Here is a 17,212-nt window from a genome sequence, read left to right on the forward strand (position 1 = left end):
ACATAGATTGACTTTACGTATTGTGTGAGCATTCGAACTAGAGAGAGAGCAAGATGTCTGGGATGATGCTTATGCTGCTGCTGTGCCTCTCAGTTGGGACAATTTCGGTTGTCCACTGTGGGAACCCTTACCTTTTTTTCACATGGAATGTCACCTATGGAACCCTCTCTCCTCTGGGAGTTCCCCAGCAAGTCATTCTCATAAATGGCCAATTTCCTGGACCCAACATCAACTCCACCACCAACGACAACATCGTGCTCAACGTCTTCAATAACCTTGACGAGCCATTCCTTGTGACATGGTGCGTACCTAGCTAATTCGATTCACATATATCCTATAATTAATTAATAAGTTTTTATTTAATTAATTGTGATTAATTATTGCAGGAACGGTATCCAGCAGAGGAAAAATTCATGGCAAGATGGAACCCTTGGAACCATGTGCCCCATTCCCCCTGGTACGAACTACACCTACCAATTCCAAGTGAAGGACCAGATCGGGAGCTACATGTACTATCCCATAACTGCCATGCATAAGGCAGGCGGTGCCTTCGGTGGCCTCCGCGTGAACAGTCGCCTGCTCATTCCCGTGCCTTATGCCGATCCAGAGGATGACTACACTGTCCTCATCGGTGACTGGTATACCAAAAGCCACACCCAACTAAAGAAATTATTGGACAGCGGTCGTTCCATGGCCAGGCCAGATGGGGTCCTCATCAACGGCAAATCTTCAAAGGGAGATGGCAAAGACGAGCCCCTCTTCGTCATGAAGCCCGGCAAGACCTACAAGTACAGGATCTGCAACGTGGGGCTCAAGAACTCCCTCAACTTCAGGATCCAAGGACACTCCATGAAGCTTGTTGAATTGGAGGGCTCCCACACAGTCCAAAACACCTACGACTCCATGGATGTGCATCTCGGGCAATGTTTCTCCGTGCTTGTGACTGCCGACAAGGACCCCAAGGACTACTACATGGTGGCTTCCACCCGTTTCACCAAGAGCGTGCTCACCGGCAAAGGCATCATCCGCTACGAAAATGGCAAGGGCCCTGCCTCGCCTGAACTCCCCAAGGCCCCCGTAGGATGGGCCTGGTCTCTTAACCAGTTCCGCTCCTTCCGCTGGAACCTCACTGCCAGTGCTGCCAGGCCTAATCCTCAGGGCTCCTACCACTATGGTAAGATTAACATCAGCCGCACCATCAAGCTCGTCAACTCCGCCAGCAAGGTGGACGGCAAGCTTCGCTATGCCATCAACGGAATCTCCCACGTGGACTCTGAAACTCCCCTCAAGCTGGCTGACTACTATAAAGTTTGGGACAAAGTCTTCAAGCCCGATACCATGAAGGATACTCCCCCAGCCACAGCGGCAGACAAGATCACAATGGTAACCAATGTTGTCAACATAACCATAAAAGATTTCGTTGAGATCATCTTTGAGAACCCGGAGAAGAGCCTTCAGACATGGCATTTGGATGGATACTCCTTTTTTTCCGTCGCGTAAGTTCATCTATTTATTATACCTATCTATCTAAATAAGCTAATTAAAGGAAATTAATCATTCTCCCTCTACAGCTCGGAGCCCGGCACGTGGACCCCAGCAAAGAGAAGCAACTACAATCTCCTTGACGCTGTGAGCAGGTACAGTGTCCAAGTGTTCCCCAAATCCTGGGCTGCCATCATGTTGACATTCGACAACGCCGGAATGTGGAACATAAGGTCTGACCAACCGGAGAGGCGCTACCTAGGACAGCAGTTTTACGTGGACGTTGAAAATATTGCACGCTCCCTCAGAAACGAGTACAACATGCCAGACAATGCCCTTGTCTGTGGCATCGTTAAGGACATGCCCAAGCCCGCACCGTACAGCATGTAACATATTTCACCGCCATGCCATGCCGCTTCACACTACGTTACAGATACAGAGTAGAGAGGGACAGCGACGATCCGGAAAAGTGTACGCGTGTGAGTGAGTGTGAGAGAGAGATCATCATTAAGATTTTTTGTATTTCTTTGCAGCCAATTTAAGCAAAGAGAGAAGAATGGTAAAGAATAAGAAGGGTTTGGCACAACATAAAAGATTGCCTCGTTATGTGTGCATCAACTCTCTAGAATTATGCCATTACATTTTCCTATCAGAATAAAAAAAGAGAGAAATGAATATGCCATTACATTTTTGTACTTCCATTTTATTTATATGTTATAATCTCTTTCTTAATTACATTTTCCCAGTTCATTTTGCCCATTTATGATTTTCCTCATCATATATATACATATAAAATATATATATATATATTGTAATTACTCTTTAGCTACATAGAGCCCTATAGACACGTGGTAAATTTACTATTTACTCCCTACTATATAGAGACCTAGAGTCATGGTAAATTTACTATTTAGTCTGTCATGAATTCGATCAAAACAAACAAATGTCTATCATTTAGCATCATATAATCGGATACCGAATCTCTGCAAAATATCTGAACTATTAAAATCATCCAATTGTTTAAAAGATGACACATAAGCTTTTTTTTCATCAGAAAATTGTTTTTAAATTACCAATTATTTTATTGTTAAAAAATTAAATAAATAAAACTAAAAAATCACGCCCTTTCCACCACCATAGGGGGAAGGGGCTATAACTTCTTTGGCAAAAGGAGCTGAGATTAGGCTGCTCCAATCTTCCTTCCCATTCATTTATAGTGGGTCCTTCTTCTCCCTAAGTCAGAGCCATCAATTGATTGGTGGATTTCGTCCCTTGACTAGAAGAAGATAGCTTTGGGGGTCATTGTGGTTTAGCCGTATTTGGTGGGGCTTGTTGTGGTAAAGGGGAAGGGAAAAGGGGAGTTGTTTTCCACACGCCAAATCTCATCCCGACTCCACGGTCCTTGCATCGACTGGGACATCGGAAGAAACCAGTGTTTTGAGAGAAGTGCGGCGGTTTGGGTGGCGTGGGAGTGGGTAGGCGGTTGGGAGGGGGAGTCGGCTTTCTAGTTTTGTAATTTTTGGATTTTGTAATTTTTTTTATAAATTTTTTAGATTGAATTAAAGTTTTTTTGTTATTAAATTTTTCAAGATTTGCTAATATGTGATATTTTAAACGGTTAGATTATTAAAATGGTTCATATATTGTGAAATGCAGATAAATGCATGAACACTAAATGCAAAGACTCGTGATTTCATATAATCCATAAGATGATGGTGCTTTATATGTTCAAAAAAAATATAAAAATGTTGTAAATGCATGAGTTGGTGGATGACCACCATACCTCTTAATATTCCACCGTTGGATTTTATGTAACCTATGCACTAAGTATTTGTAATTAGTGCTTGTAACCTATAGGTATATTGTAAATGATGGTATTCAATCTCCTATCTTGTAAGCCTATAAATAGGTGGTTCTACCAAAGACATTGCTCTTTATAACACGTTATCAGCACGACATTGCTCTTGGTATGTTTTCTTTCTCTAATTTTCCCATTTTCTTATATGAGCTAGAGTCATCACATGGTATAGATTTTCTTTGTACTTACCATCAGACTTCATCATGCTCATTTAAGAAGAAAAAAAAAGTTTCTTATTCTTATTACACTTGAATATGATACCATGTTTTTTTTAACTTGTTTGTTTATTTAATTTTAAGCATTATCTTAATTAATTACAGCTTGTTATGATGAGTTTGTATTATACAAAAGATCAGGGCCCGAAGTTCCTCGATCCTCATCATATAACTAGATTAGGACCTAGAGTTCTTTTGATTGAATCAGAACCTGAAGTTCTTTGATTCCAAATAATTGAAGGCATGAAGTTCTGCGAATTTAAAGAGCACATAAGGACATAAAACTCCTCGATTTTGTATTAATCAAAATCAGAATTCCATGAGGTCTACATATGTCAAGAACTCGAACCAGAAGTTTCGAGTGCATATACATCGATTTGAGTATGAAGTTCAAAGCACAACTATTAATTCAATTTATTTAGATCTACGTATTCGTACCTGAAGTTTCGAATATATATTGATATGAACCTGAAGTTCATAGTTTTTCATGGATCTTAATACTATATATGAACTTGAAGTTCATTACTTATTTGTGCCTATATGAACCTGAATTGGTTGGAAATCCAATTCTTAAACTTGTAGTTTTATCTACATATTGAATCCACATTAATATTGGATTATCTTGGAATTTCATAATCTTTAATTGATTTATTTTATTCCTTGTTTATACCACTTTACTTATTTTATTATATTTTATTTTATTTATGTTAGGTTATTAATTAATTTCGTTTTACAATGGTAATGTTTTGTATTACCGCCCCAATATTGATAGCCAGAGGCGTCTATTGGAGAAACGTCCTACTTTCTTTTGTGGGTAGGAAGTTTATGATGTTATGAACCAAAAGTTCTTGAGGCCCCAATATTACACAACTATTATAGTTGAAGATTATGATGTCATGAACTAGAAGTTCATTGACCGAATAACTTTTATGTTGTGACATGACTATCTTGGCAATCCATGTCCCACAATGATGCATAAGATTTTTTGTAAGGACATCGTTTAAAGACTCAAATTATTGTCTTGTCCAACAATATCATTACAAAGAACGCTCACAAATAAAATATGTCATAAGATCATCTCAGTCAAAAATTGACTTTGAGCCATAATTCAAGGGGATATTTGTGAGCCTATACAACATTTAATTATGGATCACTTCACCAGTTTTGTTGAATATGCCTACTAAAATGGTTACATATTTATCTCTTGTGAAGACGCTGACGAGCACAATTCCCACATTATCCAATCCAGTCAATTTGAATTGATAATGATGGTGAGTTTATTTTCCTAAATTTTGAGATAATTTTTCCGCCGTTAGGGGGAGAAATGACAGTTCCTGAAGAACATCGTGAAATAGTGTTGAATCAATCCACTTTTGTCTCATCAAGAAAATGCATATATAAGTTGTACATATGCTAACGTGGATTGATATTCTCGTATCACAATCCATTAACATGGTGACTATATATATAATGCATGCCTGAAGCATGACAAAAATATAGGTTCTAAAAACTTAACTCCCTAGAAGTGGAGATTATTTGAAAAATTCAAGCCCTATAAAAAAAAATAACGCTCTATAGGAGGTTATGATCCACATATTCTAAATAATTCATTGTAAAAGAGGTGTTTGTCCCATAAGTGACAACATAAGCCCCTGAAGAGGCATTGGTACCCTAAAGTAATGAGATGCTTATAAATTATGCATGCGCATGCACATGAGAATTGTGGGATCACAAATCGATGATACATTTGGTTTATTAGTAGCTACTACAATCATCAAGGGCTATGATTATATTAAATCACGTTTCATGAATGTTAACAAGTTAAGTGATTGGCCAAAAATGGAAATAGGCAATTCCATTTATCACTAAATAAGAAGGGTTGGATATTGAACCTATAACTCAAACACCAAATTACAAATGTTAAGTATGAAGGTTATGAATTGGTGTTTGTGAAGTGAAATAAGATCACTAATATGACACAAGGTTTTCTGGGAGAGACATGTGGTTTTAGTATCTCATCTCATCGTAAATGCATCCATATTTCTATAAGTGCAGTTGTTACTTTAACGCGAAACTTATAGCATGTGTTAAATGCATATTTATTAAGACTATATGCACTACTACGATTTACTAGTTGCGCGACGGACGTTTGCGCGACGAATATATTTTCGTCGCGCAAAAATCACTATTGCGACGAAAAAAAAATACCGTAGCGCAAACAGCAGAACACTAGCGCGACGAACAATCTTCGTCGCGCAAACAATCTATGCGCGACCAAAACTAATTTCGTCGAGCAAAGGTCGGGGAAAAAACCCCAGTTTATGTTTTTGGCGCCAGAATCTTGCGCGACGAACATTTTCGTCGCAAAAGACGCCTTAGCTTGACGGAAATATGTACCGTCGCGTAAGAAAACGAGGGTTACTTAATTTTGGCGGCAAAATGCAGGGTGGAAAAAACTTTTTTGCGCGGCGGAATTACCTTCGTCGCGTAAAGTGTAATGCCGGTGCTTTCTTGCGCGACGAAATAAGTGTTATTTGCGCGACGTAATATAAACCTTGCGCGACGAATAATGTTATTTGCGCGACGGATGTTTGTGTGACGGATAATTATATTCGCCGCGCAAAAAACCTGATGTCGGCAGGTAATTGCGCGACGGAAATGTTTTTTTGTGCGACGGAAAAGTGGGTTTTCGCGACGGCATCTTGCGCGACGGATTGGATTGTTCGTCGCGCAAAGTCCTTCTTCTTCATTTTAGCCAGTTCCATTGCAGAGGTGCATTCTGCCTCTCTCTCACTCTCCCACTGCATTCTGCCTTTCTCTCACTCTCTCTGCCGTTGCTCTGCTGTGAATTCAGTACGTTCATTGGGTATGTATTTTTTGTCGTTAGTTTAAATGTATTAATGTAAATTCGTAGTAACGCTATTAATTTTGTTATCGTTAGGGATATTTGTGATTGGTGGAGAACGATTGAGAAGGTATGTTATTGTAAAAGTTTGTTTGTTATGTTTGTAATTTTTTTGTGAAGTTATATGTGTATAATGTTGTGAAATTGTGCGTGACATAGCACAATGTGTTGTGATGTACGAAGTTAATTGAAATTAACTTCGTACTTTTATTTTTATGTTTAGTAACACGTAGTTTCCCGTTCGAGATTAGTTGGATTTCGTGCATGGATGCGTAATGCATGACTGCGGTCCAATTAATTCTTGAATTGTTCCATTATTTGGACAGTTTGGTAATGCATAGTGTTGTCACATAATCTTCGGCTACAGGATTAGGTTTCGATTGTGGAGATTTCGGTGTCATCTCGGTACGTTCTTCGGGTGGTACGTAGGTATTTATACCTATGCCCACTTCAAGAACTGTGTCGAGATGCTGCCGAAATTAATCCACGTCGAAATCTAATCTCATGTAGCCGTAGGTTACGTGACAGGACTATGCATTCCCGAATGGGATAGGGCCCTTACCGGAGGCATAAGGTGACATTATAACTTCGTATGAAGTTGTTGTGATTGTTGTGTCGTGATTGTGGTTTCAGGAATTATGAGCAGAAGGTGGATACAGAACCCGAATAGATGCGCAGACGAATACTTGGATGGAATCGAGGATTTTATTGAGTTTGCACGTAGACACAACCCGGGTGCAACTAGAATCCGTTGTCCTTGTAGGAGGTGTAACAACACGTTGTGGGAGACAATTGAAAATGTTGGATTTCATTTAGTAAGGAATGGAATGATTGAAACATATAGCATTTGGAACCTTTACGGCGAACAAGTAGACCATGCTTCGTCTTCAAATGCCCCGAGAGTGGACAATGTTGAACCTATTGTGGATCCTAATGATCAAGTCATGGGTATTATACAGGATGCTTTTCCATTCGCATCGACCAACATCAATCAGGAAGGGGAAGATGACGTGCCTACACCAATAGACAGTGCGGAGTTTGAACAGTATGAAAAACTGTTAAAAAATGCCAACCAAGAGTTATACTCGGGGTGCGAGAGGTTTTCCGTTCTCACTGCCATTGTGGAGCTAATGCACGGAAAAATAAAGTATCGTATGTCGAACTTGTGTTTCGATTACTTTTTGGGGGTTTTCAAGAGAATGCTTCCGACGGACAATTGTTTGCCGAAAGACCATAAACATGCACAGAAGGTGTTGCACGGTCTTGGATTGGGTTATGAAAAAATCCACGCTTGCAAAAATAATTGCATGTTATTCTACAAAGAGCACGAAACGTTGGATACATGCCCTATATGCAATGAGTCGAGGTTCAAACTGACATCCCAGAATAGAACGACTAAGATACCACAAAAAGTCATGCGTTATCTGCCCCTTAAACCTAGGTTGCAGCGATTGTATATGTCAACGCATACTGCCACAGACATGAGATGGCATAAGGAAAAACGGGTAGACGATGATGTGATGCGGCATCCTGCAGATGGGGAGGCATGGAAAGAGTTCGATCGAACGTTCCCCGAGTTTGCTGCTGATCCCCGAAATGTTAGATTGGGACTTGCCACTGACGGATTCAATCCGTATGGGGTTCTAAACCAACACCACAGCACTTGGCCGATTTTCGCATTCCCATATAATTTGCCGCCTTGGAAATGCATGAAAAAAGAATACATGATGATGACTGTTTTGATAACTGAGGATCCTGGCAGGTCAATTGATGTGTACTTAAGGCCTCTGGTTGATGAGCTGAAGGATTTATGGACAAACGGTGTTCGCACGTACGATAAATCAACTGGGAGGATGTTCACTTTGCGAGCAGCAGTTATGTGGACTGTGAATGATTTTCCAGCATATGCAATGGTTTCTGGGTGGAGCACAAAGGGTTATATGGCATGTCCTGTATGCAAGGAAGATGTAACTTCTGGTTGGCACGCGGGAAAAGTTTGTTACCTTGGTCATCGGAGATGGTTGCCATGGGACCACGAGTGGCGAGAAAAAGATAAAGAGTTCGACGGGAACATAGAGCGTCGCCTCAGACCTAGAGAATGGTCCGGTGATGAGATCTTGGAACAGCTGAACCGTTTGGATTTTGCTCCGTTCGGGAAAACAGTTAGTCGGACCCGACCTTCTACACATTTGAACTGGACGCACAAGTCTATGTTTTTTGAGCTCCCATATTGGTCGAAACTAAAATTGAGGCACAATCTAGATGTGATGCATGTTGAGAAAAATGTTTTCGACACATTGGTGGGCACGATTCTAGATATCGAGGGGAAGACGAAGGACACGATCAAAGCTCGTCTTGATTTGGAAAGAATGGGCATACGAAGGGGTTTATGGATGAATAGGGACAGTGATAAAGCTAGAAGGGATCTTGCATTCTTTTCTATGAAACCGAATGACAAAAAGGAGTTTCTAAAGTTTGTATCGTCTGTCAAATTTCCCGATGGGTATGCTTCTAATATCGCACGTTGCGTGAATGTCGATGGGGGTAAATTTACTGGACTTAAGAGCCATGACTGCCATGTGTTCATGCAACGCCTACTTCCTGTGGGTATTCGACACTTACTGCCGGAAGATGTGGTGAAGCCAATCATGTTGTTATCCAGATTTTTTTCCCAACTGACGGCAAAAACATTGCGAAGGACAGACATGTTTCAGTTGCGCCATGACATTGTCCAAGTCCTATGCAAGTTTGAGATGATATTTCCTCCAGCTTTCTTTACAAGTATGATGCACGTGATGGTTCACTTGCCAGAAGAGGCATTGCTTGCTGGTCCTGTCAACTATCGCTGGATGTATCCAATAGAAAGGTATATAATCTTTATCATTTGTGTATGCATCATTATCGACACTTTGCTAATTTGTATCATATCGTTTTATTTTGGCAGGCTTCTCGGAGAGCTGAAAAAAAGTGTACGCAACAGGGCAAAGCCCGAAGGATCAATTATAGAGGCTTGGGTTTAATATGAGTCGCTTACTTTCTGTGGAATGTATTTAAAAGATGTGGAGACGGTTTTCAATCGTCCTCACCGCAATAATGACGGAGGTATGAGAAATGAAAAACTTTCTGTTTTTGCCCAAAGCGCACGACCATTTGGAGATCCTGGACGAGGAGAGTCGTTTTCTAGAAATGACATGGAGGTAGCGCATTGGTTCGTACTGAACAATTGTGATGAGATAATGGCCTACTTAGATGAGCATGAACAGATGATGAAGCGAGAATATCCATCACATTTGGTTGCCCGGAAACACCGTGAATTATTTCCACAATGGTTTTTGGATTCTGTAAGTTATAAGTGTTTTGTAATTGACAAATATAAATTTTAGTATTTAATTTTGTCAGACTAACATGTAAATGGTTTTGTATACTATTAGGTGAATAAATTGAAATCATCGAATTCCCCCACTTACAGTGATGAGTTATATAACTTGGCGTTCGGCCCAATTCGCGCTGAATTGTTCTCGGGTTGTAATGTTAACGGCGTCAAATTTTTGGGGGCCGCACGAGATGACAAGTTGTGTACGCAAAATAGCGGTGTTCATGTCCCAGGTGGAGGCGAAAGTACAGACATTGATTTCTATGGCAAACTGACAACTGTCGTGCAATTGCTTTACAAAGATCGATACCAAGTCATCATGTTTAAGTGTCGATGGTTCGATACCAACCCAAATAGGGCGGGAAGTGTTAAAATCGACCATGGAGTACTGTCTGTGAACATTAACAGAACTTGGTATGATGACGACCCGTACATTTTGGCAAACATGGCGTCCCAAATTGTGTATCTAGATGACCCTAAAGCCGGAAACGGGTGAAAAGTTGTGCAGAAGATGGATCATAGGAACGTGTATGATATACCAGAACTAGACCCAAGTGACAACAACGTCGACAATGTGGCTGACCAACGTTTAGAATCTTCAATGGAAAATGATGCGGAAACACTTCGGGATACAAATGTTATACAAGAACCGTTTCAAATAGAAGGAGTGTCTTCAGTCGAAATACCGATTCAGTCAATTACAATTGACCTCGGTGATCTTCCCCGATACGATGTTGCAGTGGGCCCTAGCAACGCCGATGATGCAGTTATAGAGGAGCAGGAGGAAGAAGATTGGGAGACCGAGAGTGATGATAGCGACGATAACGAAAGTTATTATAGTTCAGATGATGAATAATGAATTTATTTGTAAATTTATTATGTTAGTGTATTAATTTTGTGTAATACAAATCTTTGAATATGTGTAGTTGTCCATATGTAGTTGTGTATTCATTCTCCATATTTCATCACAAACTTCATTGGAATTTTCTGCGGAACAGAACAAGTTAAAGCTTCAATAAAAATAACAAAAGAAATGAATATTTCAATAATCAGAAAACATTCTTAGCATAGAGAGAGAGATGCTTACAATTCTGATGTTTTTAGAAGTGTCGTCTACAATTATCTTGAAGAAGTGGGGTATGGGAGCTGAAGATGTTGGAGTGTCATGAAGAGAAGCCATGGCTGAATTAACTCAAAAGCTTGATTGAGAGATGTGTTCAAAATCAAAAGCTTGATTCAGAAATACAAAGCCTTTCCACAAAATACAAAGCATAAAAAATGATGAATACAAAACCTTTCTAAAAAATACAAAGCATACACAATTTGAAATCAATGAGGATTTATGGCGCCAAATCCTTGCACGACGAAGGGCTCCTTATCGTCGCGCAAACATACTATACGCGACGCATACATAAGCGTCGCGTAATGTTTGCGCAACAAATACAACTGGTCGCGCATAGTTTCCGCGACGCATATATACATGCGTCGCGTATGGCATTTTTGCGCGACGATAAGCAAACCTTCGTCGCGCAAATATATATTAGGTAACGTTATAGTATAATATATACACACATATATATTTAAAATTGGCGATCGAAGTAGTTCATTATATTCATATGGAGTGTAGGACTGTAGCTGCAAAAAATCATCAACATCGGAGTTAAAATAACCATTCAATCATCACTTTTTATTTAGAACCGTCGAAAAGTTTTACCCCGTTGCTTAATCTCTGAATGTTTTTTTTGTCCGATTTTTGCTGTCTATGATCTCGAAGTCTAAAAAAACAAGTTTCACGGCTGGATGACTGAAACTTGTTTCGTAGACTGCATGTGCTATCAAAATCATATATTCACCAAAAACCCTAAAATTTGTTTATACATTTGTGCAAATGTAACTTAACGTTTATGTGGTATCCCCTAGTGTAAAAATCTGAAATTGAAGATCAAATTCAGTCATTGTATTCATATAGACTCATGTTTTGGCAGATATTTTGTGTCCATTCGAATCCTCAATATCTAATGTGAAGTGTCATACTTTTTCCGCTCAAATTGGAAACTCCTAGCCTTTGATGTGGCCAACCCTAGCTCACGGTACAGACGGGTATGGTTCAATCAGTTTAATTTTTTTGACTCATGTTTTGGCAGATCTTTTGTGTCCATTCGAATCCTCAATCTCTAATGTGAACCCTCATACTTTTTCCAATCAAATTGGACACTCCTAGCCCTGTATGTGGCCAACCCTAGCTCACGCTACAGACAAGTGTTGTTGAATAAGTTTAGTTTTCTTGATTCATGTTTTGGCAGATATTTTGTGTCCATTCGAATCCTCAATATCTAATGTGATGCCTCATACTTTTTCCACTCAAATTGGAAACTTCTAGCCTTTGATGTGGCCAACCCTAGCTCACGGTACAGACGGATATTGTTGAATCAGTTCAATTTTTTTGACTCATGTTTTGGCAGATCTTTTATGTCCATTCGAATCCTCAATCTCTAATGTGAACTCTCATTCTTTTTCCAATCAAATTGGACACTCCTAGCCTTGTATGTGGCCAACCCTAGCTCACGCTACAGACAAGTGTTGTTGAATCAGTTTACTTTTCTTGATTCATATTTTGGCAGATATTTTGTGTCCGTTCAAATCCTCAATATCTAATGTGAAGCCTCATACTTTTTCCATTCAAGTTGGAAACTTCTAGCGTTTGATGTGGCCAACCCTAGCTCACGGTACAGACGGATATTGTTGAATCTGTTCAATTTTTTTGACTCATGTTTTGGCAGATCTTTTGTGTCCATTCGAATCCTCAATCTCTAATGTGAAGTGTCATACTTTTTCCACTCAAATTGAAAACTCCTAGCCTTTGATGTGGCCAACCCTAGCTCACGGTACAGACGGGTACGGTTGAATCAGTTCAATTTTTTTGACTCATGTTTTGGCAGATCTTTTGTGTCCATTCGAATCCTCAATCTCTAATGTGAACTCTCATACTTTTTCCAATCAAATTGGACACCCCTAGCCTTGTATGTGGCCAACCCTAGCTCACGCTACAGACAAGTGTTGTTGAATCAGTTTAGTTTTCTTGATTCATGTTTTGGCAGATATTTTGTGTCCATTCGAATTCTCAATATCTAATGTGAAGCCTCATACTTTTTCCACTCAAATTGGAAACTTCTAGCGTTTGATGTGGCCAACCCTAGCTCACGCTACAGACAAGTGTTGTTGAATCAGTTTAGTTTTCTTGATTCATGTTTTGGCAGATATTTTGTGTCCATTCGAATCCTCAATCTCTATTGTGAACTCTGATACTTTTTCCAATCAAATTGGACACTCCTAGCCTTGTATGTGGCCAACCCTAGCTCACGCTACAGACAAGTGTTGTTGAATCAGTTTAGTTTTCTTGATTCATGTTTTGGCAGATATTTTGTGTCCATTCGAATCCTCAATCTTTAATGTGAACTCTCATACTTTTTCCAATCAAATTGGACACTCCTAGCCTTGTATGTGGCCAACCCTAGCTCACGCTACAGACAAGTGTTGTTGAATCAGTTTAGTTTTCTTGACTCATTTTTTGGCAGATATTTTGTGTCCATTCGAATCCTCAATCTCTAATGTGAAGTGTCATACTTTTTCCGCTCAAATTGGAAACTCCTAGCCTTTGATGTGGCCAACCCTAGCTCACGGTACAGACGGGTATGGTTGAATCAGTTCAATTTTTTTGACTCATGTTTTGGCAGATCTTTTGTGTCCATTCGAATCCTCAATCACTAATGTGAACTCTCATTCTTTTTCCAATCAAATTGGACACTCCTAGCCTTTTATGTGGCCAACCCTAGCTCACGGTACAGACAATTGTTGTTGAATCAGTTTAATTTTTTTGACTCATGTTTTGGCAGATCTTTTGTGTCCATTCGAATCCTCAATCTCTAATGTGAACCCTCATACTTTTTCCAATCAAATTGGACACTCCTAGCCCTGTATGTGGCCAACCCTAGCTCACGCTACAGACAAGTGTTGTTGAATAAGTTTAGTTTTCTTGATTCATGTTTTGGCAGATATTTTGTGTCCATTCGAATCCTCAATATCTAATGTGATGCCTCATACTTTTTCCACTCAAATTGGAAACTTCTAGCCTTTGATGTGGCCAACCCTAGCTCACGGTACAGACGGATATTGTTGAATCAGTTCAATTTTTTTGACTCATGTTTTGGCAGATCTTTTATGTCCATTCGAATCCTCAATCTCTAATGTGAACTCTCATTCTTTTTCCAATCAAATTGGACACTCCTAGCCTTGTATGTGGCCAACCTTAGCTCACGCTACAGACAAGTGTTGTTGAATCAGTTTAGTTTTCTTGACTCATTTTTTGGTAGATATTTTGTGTCCATTCGAATCCTCAATCTCTAAGGTGAAGTGTCATACTTTTTCCGCTCAAATTGGAAACTTCTAGCCTTTGATGTGGCCAACCCTAGCTCACGGTACAGACGGATATTGTTGAATCTGTTCAATTTTTTTGACTCATGTTTTGGCAGATCTTTTGTGTCCATTCGAATCCTCAATCTCTAATGTGAACTCTCATACTTTTTTCAATCAAATTGGACACTCCTAGCGCTGTATGTGGCCAACCCTAGCTCACGCTACAGACAAGTGTTGTTGAATCAGTTTAGTTTTCTTGATTCATGTTTTGGCAGATATTTTGTGTCCATTCGAATCCTCAGTCTCTATTGTGAACTCTGATACTTTTTCCAATCAAATTGGACAGCCTTGTATGTGGCCAACCCTAGCTCACGCTACAGACAAGTGTTGTTGATATAGGTTTTGGCAGATATTTTGTGTCCATTCGAATCCTCAATCTTTAATGTGAACTCTCATACTTTTTCCAATCAAATTGGACACTCCTAGCCTTTTATGTGGCCAACCCTAGCTCACGGTACAGACAATTGTTGTTGAATCAGTTTAGTTTTCTTGACTCATGTTTTGGCAGATATTTTGTGTCCATTCGAATCCTCAATCTCTAATGTGAAGTGTCATACTTTTTCCGCTCAAATTGGAAACTCCTAGCCTTTGATGTGGCCAACCCTAGCTCACGGTACAGACGGGTATGGTTCAATCAGTTCAATTTTTTTGACTCATGTTTTGGCAGATCTTTTGTGTCCATTCGAATCCTCAATCCCTAATGTGAACCCTCATACTTTTTCCAATCAAATTGGACACTCCTAGCCCTGTATGTGGCCAACCCTAGCTCACGCTACAGACAAGTGTTGTTGAATCAGTTTAGTTTTCTTGATTCATGTTTTGGCAGATATTTTGTGTCCATTCGAATCCTCAATATCTAATGTGATGCCTCATACTTTTTCCACTCAAATTGGAAACTTCTAGCCTTTGATGTGGCCAACCCTAGCTCACGGTACAGACGGAAATTGTTGAATCAGTTCAATTTTTTTGACTCATGTTTTGGCAGATCTTTTATGTCCAACCCGAGCTCACGCTACAGACAAGTGTTGTTGAATCAGTTTAGTTTTCTTGACTCATTTTTTGGCAGATATTTTGTGGCGGAAAGACAGCCTTTTGCGCGACGAAGTATGTCTATTTCGTCGCGCAAAAGTTACAGACCCTAATCCACTTTCAGAATTTGGCGTTCTGACAGATCTTGCGCGACGGATATGGCGTCGCGCAAGATTCATTAATAGCCTTTTGCGCGACGAATGATGTGATTCGTCGCGCAAAGTCGTAAAAATTTGCAGAAACGTCGCGATGCCTCCTTCTTCCCCATTTCTGGTTTTTTCCTCCGTTTGCCTCTCTCTCCGCCGTCACCTCAGCCCTCTCTCTCCGCCGTCACCTCAGCCACCGCCGCTCCTGCCGTAGCCTCCCCTGCCTCCGCCGTCGAGCGCGCCGTCGAGCCTGCCGATTTTTTCCCGAATCTTTGCCGTCCGTTTCTCTCTCCTCCGGCCACAATTTCCGACGCCTGAGGTATGCTTTCTGGACTATTTTTTGTGCTCTAGCTGATGGTTGGTTAGGATTTGTTGAATTTTGGCTATAGGAAATAGGAATTAAAACCCTAAGTTTTGGCCGGTTTGGGAATTTCAAATCCGGCCACTTCCGGCCATTTTTCGGGGTAGGTCCGAGAACAAAAGTGGCGCCAAATATTGTTTTCAACCTAGGGTAGGAACCTTGGCCGTTAGTTTTTAGAATTTTCCGGCGAATGTTATCGCTTTGGACACCCACGCGCTGCCGGCGCGTGTGGTGGCGCGTGGGATGCTGTGGCAGTGGGGCATTGTGTCCCAGAGCGATCCCCTGTTTGTCACGAGCGCGTAGGTTTGCTCGGATTTGAATTTGGTTACCGTTTGAGTCTTGATCGAATTTCGCCTATTGTGCGATTTCCAGGTTTGATATGTTCGGACCGTTGGATCGAACTGAAACTCGCGTAGTTGTACCTTTGTGTTTCTAGGATCGTTTAGGATTCGACCGATCGTTGATCGGAGTCCCGGATACTCCGAAATTCCAAACCCTAGGTCAGGCTATGCTTTTAATTAATTAGTTTACATTCTGAATGAAATTATATGTGCAGATGTCAGACTTGATTAGACGTGGTAGGTCGATGACGACTGCACCGAGTTCGGATCCCCCGGCTCAGTCGGCATCTGCTGCCACTGCTCCTGCTTTGTTGGACCACGTGGTGGTTGGTCCCGGGGCGCCCCAGGCGCCTGTGTCATCTGCGTCATCCGTGGCGCAGCCAGCTAGTGCTAGGCGGCGGCACCGGCCCACCGACACCATCGACACGACATCGACCGACGGTACTGGTGCCTCGGGATCACAGCCAGGTATAACTACACTTTTGTATTGTTAATTTTATATTGAAATTTGACAATGTTTTTTTATTTAACATTAATACCTTATTTCTTTGCAGCGAAGAGGAACACCCGAGGACCGTGTCGTCAGCTGAAGACGGCGAAGGTCACCCGGGTGACCAACAGTCGTATCAGCATTGGATACGACGAGCGCCATCGGGCTGCACCGACGGCGGAGTTGCATAGCTCCTTGGCCCACGACATTGGCCACGTCGTGCGGACCCATTGCCCGATGCAATGGAAGTCTTGGAGGGTCATGCCTGACGAGATCCAGGCGGAGGTTCGCGGCCAGTTGTCGGTATGTACCTTACATTTTCATTATTTTTCTTTAAAATTGTGTATATTTCTATTACTTAACGTATCTAATTAATTGATTGCAGACGAACTATAACTTGGAGGATCTCGACGAAGAGTCGTTGACGTACGTCAACAGACTCTTCGCTGAGAGGTACAAGCAGTGGAAGAGCGACTTGCACCACCATTTTCAGGCCTATGATGATCCGCAAGTCGCTCTTCAGGAGGGTTGCCCGAAGG

The 17,212-nt window shown here is 40.9% G+C and overlaps 1 protein-coding gene across 1 annotated transcript; it reads left to right on the plus strand.

The window, feature by feature from the left end:
- Nucleotides 1–2,241, plus strand: LOC18775169 (L-ascorbate oxidase homolog). The gene is made up of 3 exons (XM_007208223.2): nucleotides 1–301; nucleotides 387–1,496; nucleotides 1,572–2,241. The coding sequence occupies exons 1-3, from the start codon at nucleotides 54–56 to the stop codon at nucleotides 1,870–1,872; spliced, it is 1,659 nt and encodes a 552-aa protein (XP_007208285.1). The 5' UTR covers nucleotides 1–53; the 3' UTR covers nucleotides 1,873–2,241.

Source organism: Prunus persica, chromosome G6 (assembly GCF_000346465.2).
Source record: "Prunus persica cultivar Lovell chromosome G6, Prunus_persica_NCBIv2, whole genome shotgun sequence".
Taxonomy (NCBI): domain Eukaryota; kingdom Viridiplantae; phylum Streptophyta; class Magnoliopsida; order Rosales; family Rosaceae; genus Prunus; species Prunus persica.

What these genes read in the sequence shown, in the direction of transcription:
- LOC18775169 (XM_007208223.2), top strand. Translation starts at nt 54, where the DNA reads ATGTCTGGGATGATGCTTATGCTGCTGCTGTGCCTCTCAGTTGGGACA. An exon ending in GAGCCATTCCTTGTGACATG is followed by an intron (nt 302 to 386) that starts GTGCGTACCTAG and finishes TAATTATTGCAG; the next exon opens with GAACGGTATCCAGCAGAGGA. An exon ending in TACTCCTTTTTTTCCGTCGC is followed by an intron (nt 1,497 to 1,571) that starts GTAAGTTCATCT and finishes CTCCCTCTACAG; the next exon opens with CTCGGAGCCCGGCACGTGGA.